Source organism: Lissotriton helveticus, chromosome 6 (genome assembly GCF_964261635.1).
Source record: "Lissotriton helveticus chromosome 6, aLisHel1.1, whole genome shotgun sequence".
Classification (NCBI taxonomy): domain Eukaryota; kingdom Metazoa; phylum Chordata; class Amphibia; order Caudata; family Salamandridae; genus Lissotriton; species Lissotriton helveticus.
The window spans coordinates 202,283,834-202,306,809 of NC_136067.1; the positions used below are offsets into that span (position 1 = coordinate 202,283,834).

Genomic DNA, 22,976 nt, shown 5'->3' on the forward strand with positions numbered 1-22,976 from the left:
GAAATCTTCACCTTATTCCTCCAGGCGAACTGGAGACTAAGACTAAAGCAAAACTTTACCTTTCATCTGCCTCACACAATGCTAATGACCTTACCGAACACTACAACAAATCCATCATCGAGGTCCTTGACCAAATTGCCCCAGCCAAATTAAAACCACAAAAAACATCCCCGCCAAATCCTGGTTTAATCCTGATCTCAACAATGAGAGACGCTCGTTTAGACTGACCGAACACATGTGGATACAACACCCCTCCCCCCCAAATCTTGCCCTCCTCAGAACCGCAAGGGCTAATTACAAAAAACACATCCATGATCCCCGGCAAGCGGACTTTAGGCCCGCCCACTCCACAGAATCCGTCATTCTGGCAGTGATGGACGAACTTAGAAATGGAGCCGACAATACCATCTCTCAGGCCCTGGTGCTCCTGGATCTCTCGGCGGCGTTTGACACGGTCGATCATGAACTCCTGATCGATCGTGTCGGCAACGCCGGCAACCAGGGCCTGGCCCTAAATTGATCATCTCCTTCCTTGACGGGCTCTCCCAGGCTGTGCGCCTCAATAATTTCTCGGCAAAAAAAACAGCCTAACCTGTGGGGTTCCCCAGGGCTCGGCCCTCTCGCCCCTTCTTTTTAATTTATATTTGCAACCCCATATCATGTCTTTACGCAACAACCCTGTCACTATCTTCAATTATGCTGACAACCTCCAGCTGGTTTTTAACATTGACTCCTCTGACACTTCCATCACTGACTTTCAAACCACCATGATCTTTATCAGTGAATGGATGTACCACAGTCAACTCAAATTCAACCCCGATAAAACCAAGCTGGTTTTAGTCGGAGGTTCCGTTAACCCCTGGAACCCCAGCTTCTGGCCGTCTTCATTAGGCTCCGCTCCCAACCCTGTTAACTCTGTAAAGAGCCTCGGAGTAACCATCTGCAGCGACCTATCGCTTAAGCCCCAAATCAATACAGTAGTTTCCTCCTGCTTTTTCCATCTCCGCAGAATCCGCAAAATCTGCAGATTCCTTACTAAGGAAGCTCTCATCCTTGTCATTATGGCTCTTGTCACCTCCCGCATCGACTACGCGAACGGCCTGTATGTCGGCATCCCGGCACACCAACTCCATCGCCTGCAACTCGTACAAAATCAGGCAGCTAGGCTCATCTTTTACCAACCTAGACACCAACAAGTTAGTCCCCTTATGAAGAGCTTGCATTGGCTACCTGTTGCCAAACGCTGTTTCTTCAAACTTGGCTGTACCATCTTTAAAGCTCTCGCCAACCAATCCCCTTCCTTCATCTCTTCCCGGATTCAACGCTACACCCCGTCACGCGAGCTCCGTTCCTCCCATCTTCACTTGCTTACCATCCCCACCTTCAGACGGAAAAAGCATGGAGGTCCGAGATTTTCCTTCTTAGCCCTCCGTTTCTGGAACTCCCTCCCTAATGAGCTATGATTGGCCACATCCTACACTAAATTAAGAACTCTCCTGAAAACTCTCTTATTTTCTCAAGCATATCAATAAGTACCCTATGTCTCAGCTCCTCTTCTATCAGCGCCATGAAACCGCCTGGTGTAAGAGCGCTTAAGAAATATTTTTAACATAACATATCATAACATAACATCCTCAATGAAAAGTCCTCCTTCTTCCATGCCCAGCTCGACCGAGATATAAATAGACCCAGGGAACTATTCAGCATTATCAAAAATTAAACAGCTTCTGCCCCCCCCCAAATTGAAGGCCTCTATCGAAAAATGTGAAGAAATTGTGAACTGCTTTTCTGAAAAAATCGCCAAGATTGATCTATCTTTTGCGGTTACCCTCCCACCACAGTGCTCATCACCCCTCTATGACCTCCCATCCAAGTCTCTTTTTACACCTTCACCCCCTCCTGACTCTGTGCATCTCCCTCCCACCTTCGCCCCTCCGGAACATCTCCCCACCAGTCCATGCTAAAAAATAATGCATCTTGACTTAACTTCAGCCCAGTTACAGAGCAGGAAGTCCTCAACATCATCACTAAGCTTAAACCCTCCTCTCATACCTTGGACCTTCTCCCCGCAAACCTCATTCAAGATTTAAAGCATATCATTGCACCTTATTGGACTACCATCATCAATTCCTCCTTGGCCACAGGGTGTGTCCCTGTTTCCCTCCAGCTTGGCCAAATCACTCCCACCCTCAAAAATGCTACAGTTGACCCCACCGACCGTAACAAACTGCATCCTATCTCTAATCTTCCTCTTCTATCCAAGGCCCTCGAAAAATGCCCCTTGCTCCAACTGGACAAGCACATTGATCCTTTCAGCCTTTTGGACACACTACAGTCAGGCTTTAGAAAGGGCTGCAGTACTGAAACTGCTATGATCGAAATTGTCAATGACATCCATCACTCCCTCGACAAGGGGGAGGCCTCCCTTCTCATTCTTCTTGACCTCTCTGCTGCTTTTGATGGTGTTAACCACTCCGCCTTACTAAACACCCTCAAAGATTGGTTCGGCTTCAATGGTCCTGTCCTCAAATGGTTCCCCTCCTTCTTTTAGCACAGAACCCAACAAATTAAAATCAGCAATTGCCCCTCTAAACCTATTCCTTTCTCCCTGGGTGTTCCCTAAGGTTCCATTCTCTCTCCCTCTCTATTTAACCTCTTCATAGAACCCCTCACCCTCCTTATTAAGCAAGCAGGCATCAACTACCACCTCTATGCTGACGATACCCAGCTTTAATATAAAATCAAATCCCAAGCTGACATTCTGCACTTCAATGATGCCCTGACTAAGATTCAACAATGGTTCCATCAGAATCACCTTAAACTCAACCCTAAAAAAAACTAAAGTAATTCTCTTCGCTCCTAAAAACAACCGGCTTCCCATTCAACACAGGATCTCTGACCTTAAAGCTCTCAACTGCTCTTTGTCCACCTCTAACTCAGTTACATCCCTCGGAATAAGCATTGACCAGAACGTCAGCCTTTTTCCTCCACATAAAAAACACGGCCAAAGACTCTCTCTTCTCTCTACATCACCTCAAGAAAATGAAACCCTTCATTCCTGCTGACGACTTTAAATTAGTTGTTCAATCACTAATACTTTCTAGATCGGACTATGGTAATGCCATTCTCTCTGGAACAACGAAAGTCCACCTGGCCCCAATCAAATCAGTCCTTAACCTTGCGGCCAGGCTAATTTCGGACTGTACGCGGTTTGATCACATCTCCCCCATCCTCAAAGATCTTGAAAGGCTTCCCATCGAAGGCAGATCCAACTACATGCATGCTTGCATTACGCATAAAGCCTTGCATCATCATACCACATTGTATCTCTTAGACAAACTCCACAAAGCAGGCTGCTCTAGAGAAATGAGGAGTGAAAATACTCTCATGCTAGCAACTCCTTTGGTAAGCAAGAAATCTACCCAGTTACGCTCTTTCTTGGGAAATGTGCCTACTATCTGGAACTCACTCCCCAAAGATCTACGTTGCAACCCCTCCCATCTCAGCTTCAAAAAAGATCTCAAGCGGCACCATCTCAACAAATACTGGGTCCTTAATCCTGCCACCTAACAGGGTTTCACCACCTGCCTAAGACGGTGCTATGTTGTCAGGAAATGAGACAACAAATGTACCACCACAGGACCTGTCAGGGTCTCAACAAAGTGTGGGGAGAGGAAGTACACAAATGGAAAGTTTCCTTCTATTAGAAGACCCCTCACTCTCCAACCTAGTTGGTGACATGCTTCATCGTCGGGGCCCCACCCGGACAGCTGAATGCCATCCGGGTGTGCTGCGACACCTGATTACAGTGGAGCGGGTTATTTTTTTCGTGAGTGTAAGTGAAATAGTGGATTAAAAATTGACAAGATATAACTCTATGGAAAAAAACGTTATTCTAAAGCTACTGGACAATGTTAAAAGATCGCTTCGATACTTACATAGGTTAAATTGACCGTCACTATCTGTGTAGGGTGAAGAATTTGTGCAAAAAGATAAAAAGGTCTACATGTTTCAACCTGCAGCTGGAATTGCCAGGTTTTCGTCAGGACCAAGTGTGCGTGACCAGAGCGGTGTACACACGCTAAGGTGTACCCAACCCTCGGTCACAGTAACCTAACTGTGTACTTACAGTTAGTGTCCTTTCGTCAAAATTTGTGAAAGGAAAAAAAACCTGTAAAGACAAGAAAACAATCACAAACATACAGATTACGTGCCTGCAATGTGGTGTCTAGATGGTTGAGTGCTTCGTACTCTCCCAGTATGGTGTGCACGCAATATTGGTTACGCCCGCACGATTGTTACGAGAGCATAATCACCGACTTTTAAAGATGGATAAAAATGGTGTGGTAACTTATACTCACTGGTTTTCAAATTGATATTGTTTGAGTTGATTGATACTGTAGTATATTGGCAATTACTGCCCTTGTGCACATAAATCGCAGTGTGTTTTTTGTACCATTCCTCTGTGATGCATAAAGTCATGAGAGTAATAATGCGCATACCATGGTTAGATCACTGTCTCTCTATTCAGGAGATGGTCACTACTAATGATGTATTCATCAAGTGCACGCAGCACACCATACTGGGAGAGCACGAAGCACTCAACCATCTAGGCACCACATTGCAGGCACGTAATCTGTATGTTTGTGATTGTGTTCTTGTCTTTACAGGTTTTTTTCCTTTCACAAATGTTGTTTTATTAGGTTCAGACCGGGTTACAAGTAAATCAGGTAGAACCCCACCAGGAGCAACATCCTGCTATCCACTCATCCAAGCACAAACACTGTTAACATTCCAACTATCATATGACCTCACTCACTGGCTGAGCAGCAGGGACTTTGAACTCTGGGAAGGATCCATTGTAACCAAGTCAAGTCACAACACTTAACTGGGATAATGCTGATAAAGGATCTACAAAATACAACATATGAAGAAAAAGAAGCTTTTGTTTGTGCAGACTGAGGTCTATTCTTTAGACACATATATTTCAACACAGCACCAGTCAGAAGCCATGGCTCTTCCCAGTTAACCTTCGCAATGAAGAAATATTGAGTTCATGCAATATGAAAACAGAAAGTCTTTCATCCTTTAATTTAGATATCTCCACAGATATCAAATGGGAGGTTTGTTGTCTGGTTATGGCAGTGGAAGAAGTATCCTCTCCTGATTGCTGGATCAGTTTATGCAAAAAAAATAACCACTTATTTGAGAAGAATTTGGGAGACCAAAGAATGTTAGTTCATTACATACAAGGATGGGAGAGTAAATTATACATGGGCTGAAGGTCTCATGAGGAAGGGGTTGGACTAGGGACGCAACTTGAAGAAAGCAGGGTAAATAGAAAATATTACTACTGCTTTATTTACATGTATTTTGCTTGAGTCTAGAGTCAAAAGTGATGAACGAACAATTGAAATCAGTTGTTATACTGTAAATATTATTACTTAAAAATTGTGAAATATACCAATGTTTAAATAATTCATGGGCAAATTATCAGTTAAATCAGGGGGCGCTACAGTCAATGAAAGAGATGGAAAGCTCAGAATGTTTATTCATTTTTTGCTAGAAGAAAGCAGTGCATTTTTTATATTTTTTAGCAGTTCACATTCCTTTAAAGTTGGATTATGTTGCCTTCTGCTAATGCATAGCACAGACTTGTCCATTAATAGCTGAAATGAAAGGCATTTCCCTGTCTTGTGTGGACCATATGTCAATGAATTATCGCTTTTGTAATATCACCATCAATTCACAAAGCTCAACTACTAATCTCCAGCTCAGTTACATGCTGATAGACCTTGAAGAGGATCCCAGCTACCAATGCTATAGATTTGAGGTAAATATTTGAAGTCACACATGTGACTCCTTATAAATCTTCCATAGATGATCCCTCTTTTGGCAGGCATTCCTCAACTCCACACCATATTGCCTGCTACTGAAAAAGAAGTTCAAAGAAAGTTCACATGCACAGCAAGCTAAAATGGAAACATTCAGTGATTGTTAACATTCAATAGCACTATATACAGTAGATCCCTACTGCAGAGACTGAATCAAACATCTTGGTCACTACACGTTGGACGGTCACTACTACACAGCTTTGAAAAAACCTTACAGACAGCATGAATTCATTAGGGCAGCAATATTTCTTCATGAACGAGTATGTACTGGAAAGAAGATTCAAGTGTTTCTTTTGAGTTTGTAAACCTCATTCGGTTGTAAGTCCCTGTTTATGGGTAAAATGGAATTACCATAACATTTGTGTTTTTTGCTTAATGCTTGTATCATTGCATCACCTGCGGGTAATTCATCACATGTGTATGCTTTAATGCTTCATATAGGTCCATATCCAAAATGCCACTCTGGCAGGGGGTGTTGCAGTGGGAACCTGTGCCGACATGAATATCCACCCCTATGGAGCCATGACCATTGGATTTATTGCAGGAATCGTCTCAACGCTTGGATTTAAGTTTTTGACTGTGAGTATTTTAGGAAGAGAAAACATTCTCAAAAATGTTTGAGCTAAGAGTTTGGACTTGTATTGAAAGATGTCTCTATCTTTTTGTGTTTTAATATTTGTAACTGTTCACGTTCAGTGAGCCTGTCCTTGTCTTGATCCCTGCATAATTTCAACCAATAGTAGTTTTAGTGTGCTTGCAGGCACACCTCTTTAAATACGAATGTTCTTTTTGACGTGCCTATTTACATATAATGGGCACGTTTCCAAATTTGCCAAAATAAACTGAGATTTGCACTCAGCCCATCTTGTGTTTGGGAATATTTATGAACTGACCACTTGTGGCCTGGAGCAGTGTCAATGGGGCTATTCCATTATGGGCAACTTCAAATGAGCCTGTGTTTCCACAGTTGAAATGTCTGGGCCTGGAAAGACCAGACTGGTTTTACAGGGTGAAAAGCAGCACCAATTAAATCTCCAAGTGGAGATGGACAGACACTGCATGCTTTCCTACCCCGAGGTGCCCTTCTCGTCCCCCACCCTACACACCCCACCTGTGTATGCCCCCTCCAGATATTAACCACGTGTTCTCATAGCAGAGCTAAACATCTATGGTAATCCCTTACTCGGCAGGTTCTTCTCCATTCTGGGGAGATTAACTCATGAGTACTGTTAACTCACAGAGAGATTCTAGCTAGTATTGTGAATTCCAGTATTGGTATCACCCCAATAAATTACGAGTAACTCGTAACGAGGTCCATGTCTGTAGACGGGGGAGTACATACTACCCAAATTCCAGGCCAATTATATATTTATCCCCTCTTGAACCATGTCCTACTCTATCATTGCGAAATGCCTCTCTGTTGCTTCCCAACCAGGTCCACACTTTATTAATATATCATACATGTAAAATAATACATGGATATGAAGTGGAGATAATTAAATACAGGCATTTAGTAATAATTATTGAAATAAAAAATGCACTTCAATGACATCCTGTAAGGCCAAAGAAACATGCTGGCTTATTCTGTAAACAGTGAATAAATTACTATGACCTGTGTGCACAAATCATGAGGTGCTCCCCACAACATACATTTGTAGTTGTGCACTTTAAATTTGTCTCTGCACCACTATCCACCAAATAAGAACGACAGGCTGGGAAGTGGATAATCTTCAACCTACAGATTCTTTTGAGAGGAAAATGGATATGAGGTAAAACACACTAAAGCTTAGTTAAGGTCTCCCATTTATTTAGATTGGTAGACATCTCTCTCACTCTCTCGCTCAGAGGTGTTTAACGGGAGAACACTTGCCACTGAAACTGCTACTGCACTATAATGACCAGGGCATATCATTACATATAAAAAGTATACAAGTGTACACTCTCATAGTATAATCCATTGTCACTCATCAGATGCTCCATAAGCAATAGCTGTTAACAGGTCCAGAATTTACTGAGAGAACTTACTTGAGATTTTAAGCAGCAGATGACACGTTGGTCAAGCAGCAATTGGGAAAGAAGGCCAAGGCTGAATCAGATGGATTGATCAAGTACGAAACTAGAGAGGAAGGAAGCAGGAATGAGAAAAACAAAATAAGGGTGCAGGTAACACCAAATACAGTGAGCAAATTGAGTATACAGGAACCAAAAAACAAGACGGTGTGAGACAGCTTATCCCCACTACTTGGCTAATAAATGATCCTGGATAAAGTCCTTCAGCCGATCTGATTGGAAGGCTATTTCCCCTTAGCCTGGAAGACCCAGCTCTAGTATCTCAGCTCCAGCCACCATTATACATTCCTCCTCAATCTTCACGTCTCTGGTCTTTTTGTGTCTACTGGTGTTTTTTGTATTTCTTTTTGAGTGTGCTAATGGCTCTTTTACCTGGTCAGTTGGAAGCTTCGGTGCTAGCATGATCACTCATGACAACTGCATAATATTTAGAAGCACATTAAAGAAAAACTTCAAAAACTGCAATTCAATGTCATTCGTTAAAACCCTATATAGTATCCAAACATAACTTAGGCCTCATGTAATTCACATTGGTGTAAAAGTAATGTAAATTTATGTGACATAATTTATTATGTTCATGTAATGTATTACAGCAATTAAATACACAAAGGCCTATTGTCATTTGAGCACCACAAATTTGATCTCCCCTTTATTGCATTGCATTTGTACTTCCTTTCAATGGCAAGTCTTCAACTAGATTTCCGGTCACCTATCACAAAGGTAAAAGAACGGTTTTGAATGCTAGGACATAGAGTTTTACATGAATTAATTCAGAAGGTAAAGCATTACAGTTTAATAAAGAAGAGCAGGTCAGGCATGATGTAGAGAGAGCTTGAATTTCTTTATTCTGAGTTGTTTTCAATAATTATTAATCAAAAATGTACAATCCACATGTGTTTCGCTCCATGTTTCATCCATTTGGCCACTTCACTGCATATCCGTCTTATCCCCAAGAATTCACCATAGGGGATACTTGAGATGAGGGACTCTTGGTGAAAGCTGGACGCTTCCAGTGTTGCATTGGTAGCTGTATTTTTCCTGTGTAAGGTTTTGTGGATCTGATTGTTCTTGATATAGGTTTCGGTATCCAAGAATACCACGCGTTATCCACTTATCTCATACGTGAACTTCAGTTGTGTAATGCTGTTGTTCAGCACTTCAAAGTAATCTTGGAACTCTTTTGCTGTCTCGTCTCAAATGATCAGCAGATCATCGATAAATCTCTTCCAGCTGATGACTTTGCTTAGAAATCTATCATTTTCCACACTCCATGCTACTTTCTTTCCCCAATATCCCATGGCCAAACAGGCGTAGCTGGGGCTAAAAGAGAACCCCATTGCGGTACCGTTTCTTTGTCGATACACCTCTTCTCCGAAGAAAAAGATGTTTTTATTCAGGCAGATTTCGATCATTTGACTGAGCATGTTATTATGTTCCTTGTAGTCAATATTTCGATCTTGTAGGAAGAAGTTACATGCTTCAAGATCAAAGTCATTCCCTATGGTAGCATAAAGGGATATGACATCCATCGTTACTAACAGATATGACTCTTGCCAAGGTGTATTTTGAAGTAGTCTCAATATGTCCATTGTATCCCGTATATATGAACTCAGTTGGGTTACGTATGGTCTCAGGAAGTGATCAATAAAGTTTGCCATAGGTTTGAGGAGAGATCCCTTTGCAGACAGGATTGGTCAGCCGGGTGGTTTCTTCTGATCCTTGTGCAACTTTGGTAGGAAATATATTGTGGCAGTTACGAGGTGGTCTACTGTGAGGTACTTCGTTTCTTCTTCATTTAACTGGCCATTTTGTGTCCATTCCCGTAGTTTCATGTCTACTGTTTATTTAATTTCTCCCGTTGGGTTATTTTTTAACTTTTCATAGAAAGCACTATTCCACAGTTGGCGGTGTGCCTCTAAAACATATGCCCCTTTCTCAAGTATGACGATATTCCCGCCTTTGTCTGCCATTTTGATTTCAATTTGAGGGTCATTCATTAGGCTCTTTAGGGCATCCCTTTCTTGTATTGTCAGGTTGTCTTTATATGTCGTGTTTCTTGTACACTTGATCGTTTTATTTGTGTGTTCTTTTCCAGAAAGAATTTTGCAAGTTACATTTTTCTCATATAGAGGTATAAATCATTCTCACTTATGCAAGATCCATTCTTGAAGTTGGGCAGAAATGTATTCCTTTTTTCAACAAGTTGATTTCACTTTCTGATATGGATCATTTGGCTAGATTTACTACCTGTAGTTCCCATTCTCTTTGGTTTCTTTGTGTTCTCTGACACACTCTTCCTCTTTTCCCTTGTTGTTGATATGTGGAACGACTTTGTTCCCACTGCCTCTGTTGCAGTACTAGACGCATGTCCCCTAAAAAAGACAGTTTTCTTTTGTTTGCTGCTCCTGTCTCATTTTCCTCACTTTCTGCCAAAGATGATGCATAACTGGACATGCTTGTAGTGCTGCTCCATGTCACTTGTTCCTTCATTGCGCCAAATTTACGCGCAAATGTAAAGATGCAACCCTCAGCGTAATCCTTCGCATCCCTGATGAATTTGGAATGCTTTCTTTCCCTCACCACTTCCTCATGTTTTTCAACTCTTGTGCCTCTTTAAATGTTATCATATCACTAGACATCTTCAGCGCCGCCATTTCTTTTTCTGTCTCGCATAGTTGTTCCTTTATTTTGTTTAAACCAATTTCTATATGTTTCACCAACATTTCGATTAGGCCTAATGAAGATTTCAAAATGTGGTCACCCCATTCTTGCAACAGTTCATTTGATGAGTTTGTCCCGTTTTTCTCCCAGCTGGGAGATTTTGTTTGTATATATATATCTATATATATATATATATTCACTGAAAAAACCATAGGTTATAGACCATATATAGTTAGGGCTTAGCATTTAAAAAACCTTATTTTACTCACACAAAACCATTGAAATTCCATATATAGTTAGTTGCACTAACTATATATCGCGCACCCGCAATCCACTGCTGATGATGTCACATATTACATCATTCATGACATGGTCAGTGACATCACTGATGACATCACTGATGACATCTCAAATGACATCACTGATGACATCACTGAAGACATCTCATTTGACATCAATGACCACATCACTGATGATATCATTCATGTGACAATACAATGCATCTCCTCACATTTTAATATAACCTCTGTTACACCCAGTGTTAAATACAGAGTATAATTTTTTAAACCATTGACACACCAATACTAGTTACTACATACGCACTCACTGATTCCTACGTCTACACACACATTCACTCATTCACCCATACAATCATTCATACATACAATCACTCATCTTTACACTATCATATGCACTCATACACCTATACAGACACTCACACTCTGCCACTCATCCATGGAGTTACTCACACACCTAGTCAGTCCTGTAAAGAATCAATCACACTTCCATTTTCTAATCTATACAGTTAAACATAGAGCACCTTACATTTTCAAACATATACTAACACATACTTACTCTCTTATACAATCATTGATACAAGTACACATTGATCTGCACAGAGTCACACACCTCCCAGCCAGCCACACACACACTCAGTCTCCCATACAAATACTTGGACAATCAATCAGTAACCCATATAGTTAATCATATAGCTACTGATCAACACATGCAGCAGTTTACAGAACAACAGACATAATGATGCACAAATTAAGACAGTTTAGTCACTAACCCATGCACTCAGTGAGACACATTTAATCACTCACTCATACATTCAGTCATGCACCTACTAAATCCTTTGTCCAGACACTTATACTTCCACTCATTTGAGATGTCATCAGTGATGTCATCAGTGATGTCACTGACCATGTCATGAATGATGTAATATGTGACATCATCAGCAGTGGATTGCAGGTGCGCGATATATAGTTAGTGCAACTAACTATATATGGAATTTCAATGGTTTTGTGTGAGTAAAATAAGGTTTTTTAAATGCTACGCCCTAACTATATGTGGTCTATAACCTATGGTTTTTTCAGTGAATTTTCAAGGTTTTTTAAATGCTAATTCCTAACTATATATGGTCTCTAACCTATGGTTTTTTCAGTGAATTTCAATGGTTTTTTAATAGCAAATATCATAAGCTGTCGAATGTCAAGTACGTGGTAAGTAAAAACATTTTCGTGTTTATGCACACTGATCTGCTTTGAATGCTGCCCCCCCCTCCCCCTCATTTCTATTAGGAGTACTCTCTCTTTGCAGATTGTGAAGGGTAGTTAACGCAGGCCTTTTCCCCCGTTGTAATCCGTCGTGCCTGCTTCTCTCTCCATTTGATTGATTGTTATCCAAGCATTTACTGTTTTAGAATTGGTACTCTTTGGTTCATTCTCTATTTACAAACAAGTCGCAATACTCTGTTTAGTCTTTGCAGATAGCGAAAAATCGTGTAAAAAAACAAAAGGAATCGAGCAAAATCAGTAGGCCACTAATGGGATCTCTTTTTGACCTCGCTAAAATAGAAACATTAGGAACAACCCCTCATGACAAACACGAAACTATTGAGATGAACTGAACTCCACACCATGATGGCTGCAATACAGCTCGGCTCCGCCACCCACCCCGCCCAAAATAACGATAAACTCTATGCAAATATTACAAATATATACAACACACCAGCAAAGTAACAGGGTAAAACATTTTATTAAACAACTATTTACATAACTATTTTATACTTTTTGTTGCCCGATCCGGCTAGCTCAATCGATCGAGCATGAAACTCATGCACTCTGATGGTTCAAAGTTTTGAGGAGTGCTTGTAACACTGTCTGAAGCCTATTTGCACTTGCTTCAGCTTCACTATTGTCAAAGTAAACTGGGGACTGTTTGAGGACGTGACTGCATTTGTGAACAATGTAATGCGGTGCCACCCTGAACCGCTTGACGGAGGCCCCCGAGGGACGGTGTGATGGCGCGGACTCGGAGGGGGCGCTTGGCTCCGGCTCCCTCCCCAAGTCGTGTTCTCCTGGTGTAGCCTGAGATCGCCCCCGACATAGGTGGCCGGCTCCCGGGATCAAGCGGAACTTTTTGCCTTTTGGTAACTCTTCCATTCTTGACCTTGTCCCACAATCCGTTTCACCTAAAGACACGCTGTAGTGGGGCGCCCCTTTACCATTTCAGTTGCCATTCCGCCCGCTTTTGCTACACTGTGCCTCTTCCGCTATTCAGCTGTTTACCGCCCGCTCTTTCGACTACAGCGTCTCGCTCACCATGTAGTTGAGTTGCTCCCGCTCTTGCGGTGCAGCGATAGCCGGCTGCCACAATACTCTCAAAATGGCGGCCGGCTCTTCAGATTTGGGCGTGGTCCACTAAAATTGCCCTGCGACACCTTGGAACTCGGACGCTTGTCTGCTAGAGATTGGGCTCCATTCTCGAAAGCGTCCCCTCAGCCTTGAAGATTCTACAAAAGTCTTGGGGGCCCCCGACTCCCGCAGGCTTCTGGTGGAGAGCGGCTAGCATTATTGCTCGTCGAATGGCCACGACGGAGCTACGAAATGGTGGTGCTCTCATGCTAACGCCAGCTTCAGTCTGAAACATCCAGAAACACTGTAGACTACCAATTCGATCAGTTCCGGTAGCGCCCCAACGTGACCCGGTAAAGAAGAACTAGCCCTCCCCTCTTTGACTGATGGTTCTTGTTGCCTGTCCCTTCTGTTGTCATTTAACAGAACTATTTAGCCTGCTGAAAGGGGTTGTGTTCCGACCGCTGGTTGGTGGAGACATTTTGACTATATTCTAGACCTGCGTTGTCGCGTAATGCGTCATATGACGCGCCGCGTTAGCGCATCCGGAAATGATCCGGGGAGCGACGCGCAGCGCGTAACGTAAGCATAACAGGTCATATGACTTGTTAATAAAACTTTTCATTGGTTCATTTTACTTTTCTTATTCTAATGATGCTTTCGAACATTATTTTTTCTTAAATATATGTTATAATGTTCCAGGCTAATGTACTTTCCCGGAAAATTTACAACTGTCCTGCAAGTAAAATATATTCCTTTTTCGAGAAAAAGGGCGTTTCTTCGTCCCATGACGGAGCCGTTGAGCAAAAGAGGGTCGGCCTGCTGTCTTAGTCGCCGATACGCCTGAATATCAGATTCTTATCGATCACTTTCTGTTGCAGGAGTAGAAAACACAACAGCCCTTGACCATTTATCTTTACTGCGTTCCTGCGTATTATACCTTTTACCCTTCATGTAATTGGACTGCTTTATTTCACTTGCCTTTTACTGATTCGAAAACAGTGACTATTATTAAAAACTTTACCAATGTATATAATACTACCATGTTTTCTTTTAAAAACCTTTATTGTGAAAATGTCATTATACAAATACGGGCCTATAACCACGTGGGCCGGCCACGGAGCAAACTGTAATCGTATATGATGAGTAGACATTTACACTGTAGAGGAACGTAACGGGCGGGCCTTTAGGTTGCAAGAACTAAAGTGTCTAACAGTTGCGGAATCGGTGGACGTACATTTTATAATTAAAATACGACAGGGCCACTTACAATAAAATTATCTAGATATACATTTGCGGGCAAGTACCATGGGTGACGTTAATTCGAACTTTCAATAGTACAGTAATCAATAACACATCAGAACTTAATATCAATAGGGATATCGAAATATTCAATCTATTCTCGTCCCCGCCCGCCATGTGCTTCAAAACTGCATACGTATCTCGTGATATCAAGGTTGTGCAACCAGTACACAACAAGGAGTTACGAGTCCCATTTATTCCGGCGCCATTTTGGGCGAGGACGGGCAGGTCCTGGATATAGTCAAAATGTCTCTACCAACCATCGACTATGATGATGTTCATATGCTGTATTTATTAGAGTAACACTCATCTGTCCACATGAAATTAATTTGCCACAATCTAAACATGTCATTTTAATCTTTGCAAAGTTCTTCTAAATATTTGGGACCGTTTCCCTTGCCTCTGATGCTGTCAGTGCCACTTCTTTGATGAATGTACTGGCAGGTCGGGGGTTCTCCTCCAAATCTCTCTTTTATGCAGCACTATAATTAATCGGTGCCACCTCTCCATATGACGATGCATGGTATAGTTACCATAACTATATTTTTTTTCGGTTCCTCTGGAGAGTACATCGTGGCAGATGAAGCGTGTAACGTACCGGGCATTTACCTTTTTTTGCATGTAGAGGAAAGGAAAAAAAATTCGAGCGTCCGAGTTCTAAGGTGTCCCAGGGCCATTTTAGTGGACCAGGCCCAAATCCAAAGAACAGGCCGCCATTTTGAGAGTCCTCTTGCAGCCGCCTGTCGCTGTAGCATCAAGAGCGGCCGAAACTCAGCTGAATGGCAACTGAAACGGTAAAGGGGCGCCCCACTACAGCAGACGAGCCTCCACCTAGGAAGGCCCGTTCACGCCGCCTCCCCCCCCCCCTTCGGGCACCCCACGCCGTTATTCGGAGCAGGATTGTAGGATGGCCACACCAGTACGGCAACTTGCTAGACACCACCTCGGTGCCTACCGAATCTCAGCGCCTTGTGGTGTCTTCTATTCAGAAAACATTGTTGTGCTGCCTTCGACCTATTCGCCGCAAGTGCGCACGCAACTCAGCTGCATAGCTTGCTAGACACCACCTCGGTGCTAACCGAATCTCAGCGCCTTGTGGTGTCTTCTATTCCAAAAATATTGTTGCGCTGCCTTTGGCCCCATTCGCACATCGGTCCGCTACTGACGCCATCTCACAGGCCAACGGGGCGCCCCACGCCGACTTTCAGCATTGTAGGATGGCCACACCAGTGCGACAACTTACTAGACACCACCTCGGTGCCATCCGGATCTTGGCATCTCAGCGCCTTGTGGTGTCTTCTATTCAGAAAATATTGTTGCACTGCCTTTGGCCCCATTTGCACATCGGTCCGCTACTGACGCCATCTCACAGGCCAACGGGGTGCCCCATGCCGACTTTCAGCATTGTAGGATGGCCACACCAGTGCGACAACTTACTAGACACCACCTTGGTGCCATCCGGATCTTGGCATCTCAGCGCCTTGTGGTGTCTTCTATTCAGAAAATATTGTTGCACTGCCTTTGGCCCCATTTGCACATCGGTCCGCTACTGACGCCATCTCACAGGCCAACGGGGCGCCCCACGCCGACTTTCAGCATTGTAGGATGGCCACACCAGTGCGACAACTTGCTGGACACCACCTCGGTGCCATCCGGATCTTGGCATCTCAGCGCCTTGTGGTGTCCTCTATTCAGAAAATATTGTTGCGCTGCCTTTGGCCCCATTCGCACATCGGTCCGCTACTGCCGCCATCTCACAGGCCAACGGGGCGCCCCACGCCGACTTTCAGCATTGTAGGATGGCCACACCAGTGCGACAACTTGCTGGACACCACCTCGGTGCCATCCGGATCTTGGCGCGTTGTGCTGCCTTCGGCCTATTCGCACATCGGTCCGCTACTGACGCCGCCTCACGTGCCAACGGATTTTCTACGCTTTTTATACCCTATGCCGCATAACAGGTCATGTGACTTGTTTATAAAACTTTTCATTAGTTCATTTTACTTTTGGTTTCCTAATGATGGAAGGCTTGATCATATGACCTAAAAATAACACTTTTCATTGGATGAAAACTATTTTTTTTCCCAAACGATGAAAGCCCCACCTTGTTTCTGGATGTTTCAGACTGAAGCTGGCGTCAGCATGAAAGCACCACCATCTCGTGGCTCCGTCGTGGTCATTCCGCGAGAAATCATGGCAGCCGCTCCCCACCGGAAGCCTACAGGAGTCGGGGGCCCCCAAGACTTTTGTAGAATCCTCAAGGCGGAGGGGACGCTTTCAAGAATGGGGTCCAAGACCTAGCAGACAAGCGTCCGATTTCCAAGGTGTCCCAGGGCCATTTCAGTGGACCAGGCCCAAAAAGGAAAGAGCCTGCCGCCATTTTGAGAGTCCTGTGACAGCCGCCTATCGCTGCACCGCAAGAGTGGGCGCAACTCAGCTGAATTGCGGATTTTGACACAGTGGACCAAAAGCGGACGGAATGGCAACTGAAACGGTAAAGGGGCGCCCCACTACAGCAGACGAGGCTCCACCTGGGGAGGCCCGTTCACGCCGCCTCCCCCCCCCCCTCCGGGGCACCCCACGCCGTTATTCGGAGGGCGGCAACTCAGCTGAATTGCGGATTTTGACACAGTGGACCAAAAGCGGACGGAATGGCAACTGAAACGGTAAAGGGGCGCCCCACTACAGCAGACGAGGCTCCACCTGGGGAGGCCCGTTCACGCCGCCTCCCCCCCCCCCCCGGGGCGCCCCACGCCGTTATTCGGAGGGCGGCAACTTACTGGACATCACCTTGGTGCCATCGTTCTGCTGCCTTGGAACTATTCGCACAACAGACCGCTACTGATGACCCACCCCCCGCGACGCCGCACGCCGGATACCGAAATCAGTGCGGCACCCAGGCAACATCACCTGGGTGCCGTCCAGAAATCTGGACGTTATGCTGCCTTGGGACTATTCGCACAACCGACCGCTACTTCCTTCTTTTTCCCTAAAAATGTTTAAATGTTTTTACTGTTTTTGTTTTGTTGTATATATTTATAAGTTATTAAAGTTTTATAATCCTACTACTTTGTTGGAGTGCTATATATTTTTAATGTGACACATAATTGTAAAAACTTTGATGTACAAAGAGTCATCCCTGGAATCTTCCTCTTCAGGCTCGGTCCCCTCCCCAATCACAATACAGGATGGTTTTCAGATAGTAGGAACGCGTGTGGTGTGACGGATCTCATCGGGTGTGGGCCTTGATCTACTATAACTCCTTTGAAGAGGGTTAATTCTTTACAGCTGGGGCCATAAACTACATCTGCAGGGCTAGCTGATAGCCTGGGACCGGCCTGGACAATCGGACACAGAGGAAGAGGAGTGTCAGAGGGTGCGGTAGTGAATAGGGCGAAAGGGAGGTGTCGGGGGGGCACAGGGTGTGATTCTCAGGGAAGAGCAGCGCAGATGGGGGGAGGTTTATTGCCCATGCATAAGACAGAGAGCGGGGGTGACCAGTGCCTGGGGGAGATGCTTGCGAGGGTGGGGAGCCATGCTAAGGATCGACAGCGTGCAGAGAGTGGGTCTGGTCAAGTCATCTAAAATGGCTGCCGTGCACGACAAAAGTGTGGCATTTGAAAAAAGGCAAGATGGCGCAGACAATGTTTTTCAACACGTTGGGGCATATTACCAAAGTTAAGCGATATTTACCCTAACGATGCTTAGCAACGAATTTTTTACCGCTAAGCATCGTCAGAAATTATCGCAGATAAACCTTGCTATTATCAAGGTTTATAGCAAATGCGATAAAAAACGGCCGCAATGCATTAATATCGCTGAAAAGTCAGCGATATTCATGCATTACCGAGCTAATGCTCTTAGCCATGTTATCCACCTCCCATTGGATAACATGGCTAAGAACTGCTCAGGGCAGGTGTTACTTTTTGGAGATATTCGCGCTTAGCGCGAATATCTCCAAAAGTTGGTAATAGGAGATAGCGATGTTAGCGACTGTTTCCAGTCGCTAACATCTTGGCATGCCCACTTTGCATGTCATTAGTGATAAATATCACTGACATGCAAAGTGGGGCCCAAGATAGTCGCTATCTCCTACTAGCGGTCGCTAACTGGTGTTAGCGACAGCTAGGTAATACGGAGATAATTTTATCTCCGCTTTCTTGGCTTTTAAAGCCAAAAAAGCGGAGATAAACCCCCTTGATAATATGCCCCGTTATCTCTCCCACACTACCGGTCCCCCTGGGCTTAAACACCGAGATGGTAGGGACTGCATCCCGTGAAGATAGGCCGAGACGTCACTCAGCAGAAAAAAAAGTAAAAAAAAAGTCTATAAACACACAATAAGTTAAAAGTCAATCATTCTTCATTCCTTGTAGTACGCTCCCCAGTCCGCTTCCCGTTACGCTAACCGGGCGCACCCCACCAAAAAAACGAAACCTCCACATCAAACCTAGGGGGTCAGGGAGGATCTACTATGCCCCCTTATGGTCATTTGCCCCTTCGCTTTGGCCTCCTCTTGTCTCTCGATCCTACCGAGAGACAAGATGGCGGCCGCTACGGACTGTTTGGAATGTTTACAGACGCCGGAGAACCAATCAGCTTCGCTTCACAAAGCTCCGTAACGCGAAAAGTACGCGAACTGGAGCGCTGCCCGGTCCGCTGTTACAGATATATATCTTTTTTGAACGTTAATTTCTCAAAATCCACTGCAGCACATATATTGAGACCTAGCAAAGGCACATCGGGCTACCAGTCCCTACAATTTTGCCAAGTTTCGTGCAAATCCATTCAGCCGTTCGGGCTAAAAGTGAGGCCAACCGCCCTATGGAAAACTCAATGTTAAAAACACGTTTTGGGACCCCCCTTTTTTCTCAGCCCCCCCTTGACAAACCCCCCCCCACATTTTCAGTGGCTGCTCAGAAACAAAATGTTCCATTTTCCTGAAAATTTCAGCCAATTCCGTCCACAAACGCCAAAGTTATTAGACATAGAATTTTCAAAAATCCCATAGAGAAAAAATCCTAACTATATATACCTACTGGCGACCGCCAGTAGGTAATATATATATATAGATATATATATATATAGATATATATATCTATATATATATATATATGTATGTATATATATATATTACCTACTGGCGGTCGCCAGTAGGTATATATAGTTAGGATTTTTTCCCTATGGGATTTTTGAAAATTCTATGTCTAATAACTTTGGCGTTTGTGGACGGAATTGGCTGAAATTTTCTGGAAAATGGAACATTTTGTTTCTGAGCAGCCCCTGGAAATTTGGGGGGGGGTTCGTCCAGGGGGAGTCGAGAAAAAAGGGGGGTCCCAAAACGTGTTTTTAACATTGAGTTTTCCATAGGGCGGTTGGCCTCACTTTTAGCCCGAACGGCTGAATGGATTTGCATGAAACTTGGCAAAATTGTAGGGACTGGTAGCCCGATGTGCCTTTTGTAGGTCTCAATATATGTGCTCCAGTGGATTTTGAGAAATTAACGTTTAAAAAAAGATATATATCTGTAAGCGCGCTCTGGGCAGCGCTCCGGTCCGCGGACCTTAAGCGTACCGGAACTTCGCGTAGCTAAGCTGATTGGCTCTCCGGTGTCTGTCAACATTCTAAACAGTCCGGAGCGGCCGCCATCTTGTCTCTCGGTAGGATTGAGAGACAAGAGGAGGCCAAAACAAAGGGGGAAATAACCATAAGGGGGCATACTAGATCCTCCCTGACCCCCTAGGTTTAATGTGGAGGTTTTAAAAGGGCCCCGCGGGGCAAAAAAAACAAAAAAAAATTTTTGTTTTTTTTTGCGTGGGGAGCGCCCGGTCCGCGAACCGGGAAGCGTTCTGGGCAGCGTACTGCAATGAAAAATGAATGATAGACTTTTCAAATGCTGTATGTTAATTGATTGTTGGTTTTGTTGATTATTTTTTATTTTCTTTATTTTTTAAGCATTTTTTTATTGTGATTGTGTTTCATAATTTATTAAACTTTCTAACATTTCATTGTCAGAAATTTCATAATTATCATTGAATATACATTGTAGTCTCTGAGGGTGTAAAATGTCCTCATTTTCAAGGAGGTTATCTACTGCTTGTACACATTGCAGTAGTTCTTTGTCTAAAGTTTCATCGAAAAATTCAATATCATTTTCATCATTGATTTCTTGGCTGCTCTCTTGCAGGACAATTTGAAATTCAACTTTCTGTTCGCCTTCCATTTTGCCTGAAATTTAGATTAAAAAAATATATATTAGTAGAGATAGGGCACTGTTGGGATTAATTTTGGGCAGTGTATAGTATCAGAGTGGAAGTAGGAATATAAAAAAGTGTATGTGATTTAACGTAAGTAAATTCATAATTATACAAGAGAAGCCTAACTCCAGAAAAAGTTTACCATATTAACTTATAGTGCACAATATACTTCAGTTTTAAAAATAAAAACTTACCTTTAGAAAGAAGTTGAAGGAATTAGTGAAAATCCTATTGAAATGTACACCAAGAAGTAGTAGTCAAAATGGCTGTGTTTTCTTCTCTTCCTTTATATATATTCAGGTATATAACCAATCAAATGTCAGGTAAAAAAAGTAGAAAATGAAAGTAACATTTTAATTGGTTGTCAATTCCAACACTTCAGATGTGTTTTGTGAAGTAATTTACCTCACGGTATTTAGAGAGGTCTACAGGCTAAATGGCTAAATGGAATTCCAATCAAATTTGTGAAAATGGTAGGGATTGGTATGTAGTATGAGCTAGTCTATATTTGGTGAAATTGTCTCCAGTGGCTTTTCTGTGAACTACTTTCCCACCTTTTTTGATGGTGCGCTTCCCAGGGAGCGACCCGGTACGCGAACCGTTGAGCGCCCCGGTTCGCGAACCTTAAGCGTAACGGGAGTCCACCATTTTGTGTTTCGGTCGAATTAAGATACAAGATGGAGGGCAAATAATGTTCAGAATGGGTAGAAGGGGGCACGGTAGACTTATCTTGACCCCCTAGGTTTTGTGAGGGTGGCTGAGGAGGCCCATATGTGCGAAAAAAAACATTTTTTTAAAAAATTTCGCGAGGTTAGCTCCCGGTTCGCGTACCGGGTAGCGCCCCAGGGAGCGTACTTTGTTGAAAATTAGTGAAAAATGTTAGAGTAAAATAATAATTGTGAGTGATCAGATGTAGGGTAGCTCTGAGAAGAGCTTTTGGGTTTATGGTACATTTAGGTACTTATAAGTAGGTACCAATGCACATTGTTAAATTCAGAGTGAAAATTCTGTTGCCCTCATCTGAGAAGTGAACTCCATCTCCTCTGTAGATATCTTGCATGTAGTAACACAAGTTATTGTTGTACAGGGAGCCCATTCCATGGTCTCTCATGTAAGCTGAAACAGATTTGTTTACATGCTTCCTCGACTTCTCAATTTGTGGACAAAATTGGTTTGACCACCTCCATTTCTGTCTTTGGCATATATTTGAATATACCAAGGCAGTCTGAGGAAAAAGTGCCATTAATTGCTCAAAGGTGTCCTTTAAAAGCATTTCCAGACCTACACCAGTCAAAGTGCCCAAGTCATTACCTCCACAGTGCACAATTAACAGGTCAGGTTTGGGCAAATGCATAAAGGTTTTCACCAATGGTATCAATTGGTGACATTTTAATCCTCTGTGGCCAAACCACTTAATTTCCACATCTTGTAAATTGAGGTTAGGTAAATTCCTGTTTTCAGTGTACCTTTGAGCCCAGTGAATATAACTATGTCCAACAATCCAGACAGAAAACATGGTGAGAGAAGGTTCTCCTGCAGTCAGATGAAGTGTGGCAATGAAATGGCAGTTGAAAAAATGAGAGTTTAAAATGAAAAAAACTGTGGAGTTTCTGTGTTCATGAAGCAGTAACAGTGATTGGTGGATTTTGATTGCTGAAAACAGAAAGTTAGGGTGCACGGATGAGTTATTTGAAAGATGTATTTTGAATGGTCAATAAAAAATCATTAAATGAAAGAATGCACTGGATATGCAGGTGCACTGAGAGTTCAGAGTTCAATTGCAACATTGTTGTGTGAACTTGCAAACACCAGAAGTCTTCCAAGAGGTGGTTGCCATGCAGAAAAGGCAGAAAGGGCAGAGGGGGGAAGGGTTTTCATTTGAAAAAAAGTGAGGGAAGAGTTTTGATTGGGTGACATGAGAGATATGTGTGAAGAATTACAGCATTTCTGTGCTTTTGATAGCTGCAGACTCTGGAGTGCATACCTTTTGCTCTGCTGAAGACAAATTGGTGTGTTTCTGAGACTGTTTTCAAACTCAAAGTATTTGCTAAGGTGAAAAAATATTTCTTTAATTTAGATAGAGAATAGAGTGCTTTAAGGAGAAAATTATGAATTATGTGGCGCAAATTGCTTGTAAATATGCTCCCACCTGTGCA

At 43.2% G+C, this 22,976-nt stretch overlaps 1 protein-coding gene across 1 annotated transcript in view; it reads left to right on the forward strand.

Moving 5' to 3' along the window:
* RHAG (Rh associated glycoprotein) overlaps nucleotides 1–22,976 on the forward strand; it is a 260,401-nt gene that overhangs the window by 159,003 nt on the left and 78,422 nt on the right. The window contains exon 6 of the mRNA XM_078647599.1: nucleotides 6,336–6,473. Within this exon, the coding sequence (XP_078503725.1) occupies nucleotides 6,336–6,473 (138 nt within the window). The remainder of the gene's footprint in view (nucleotides 1–6,335; nucleotides 6,474–22,976) is intronic.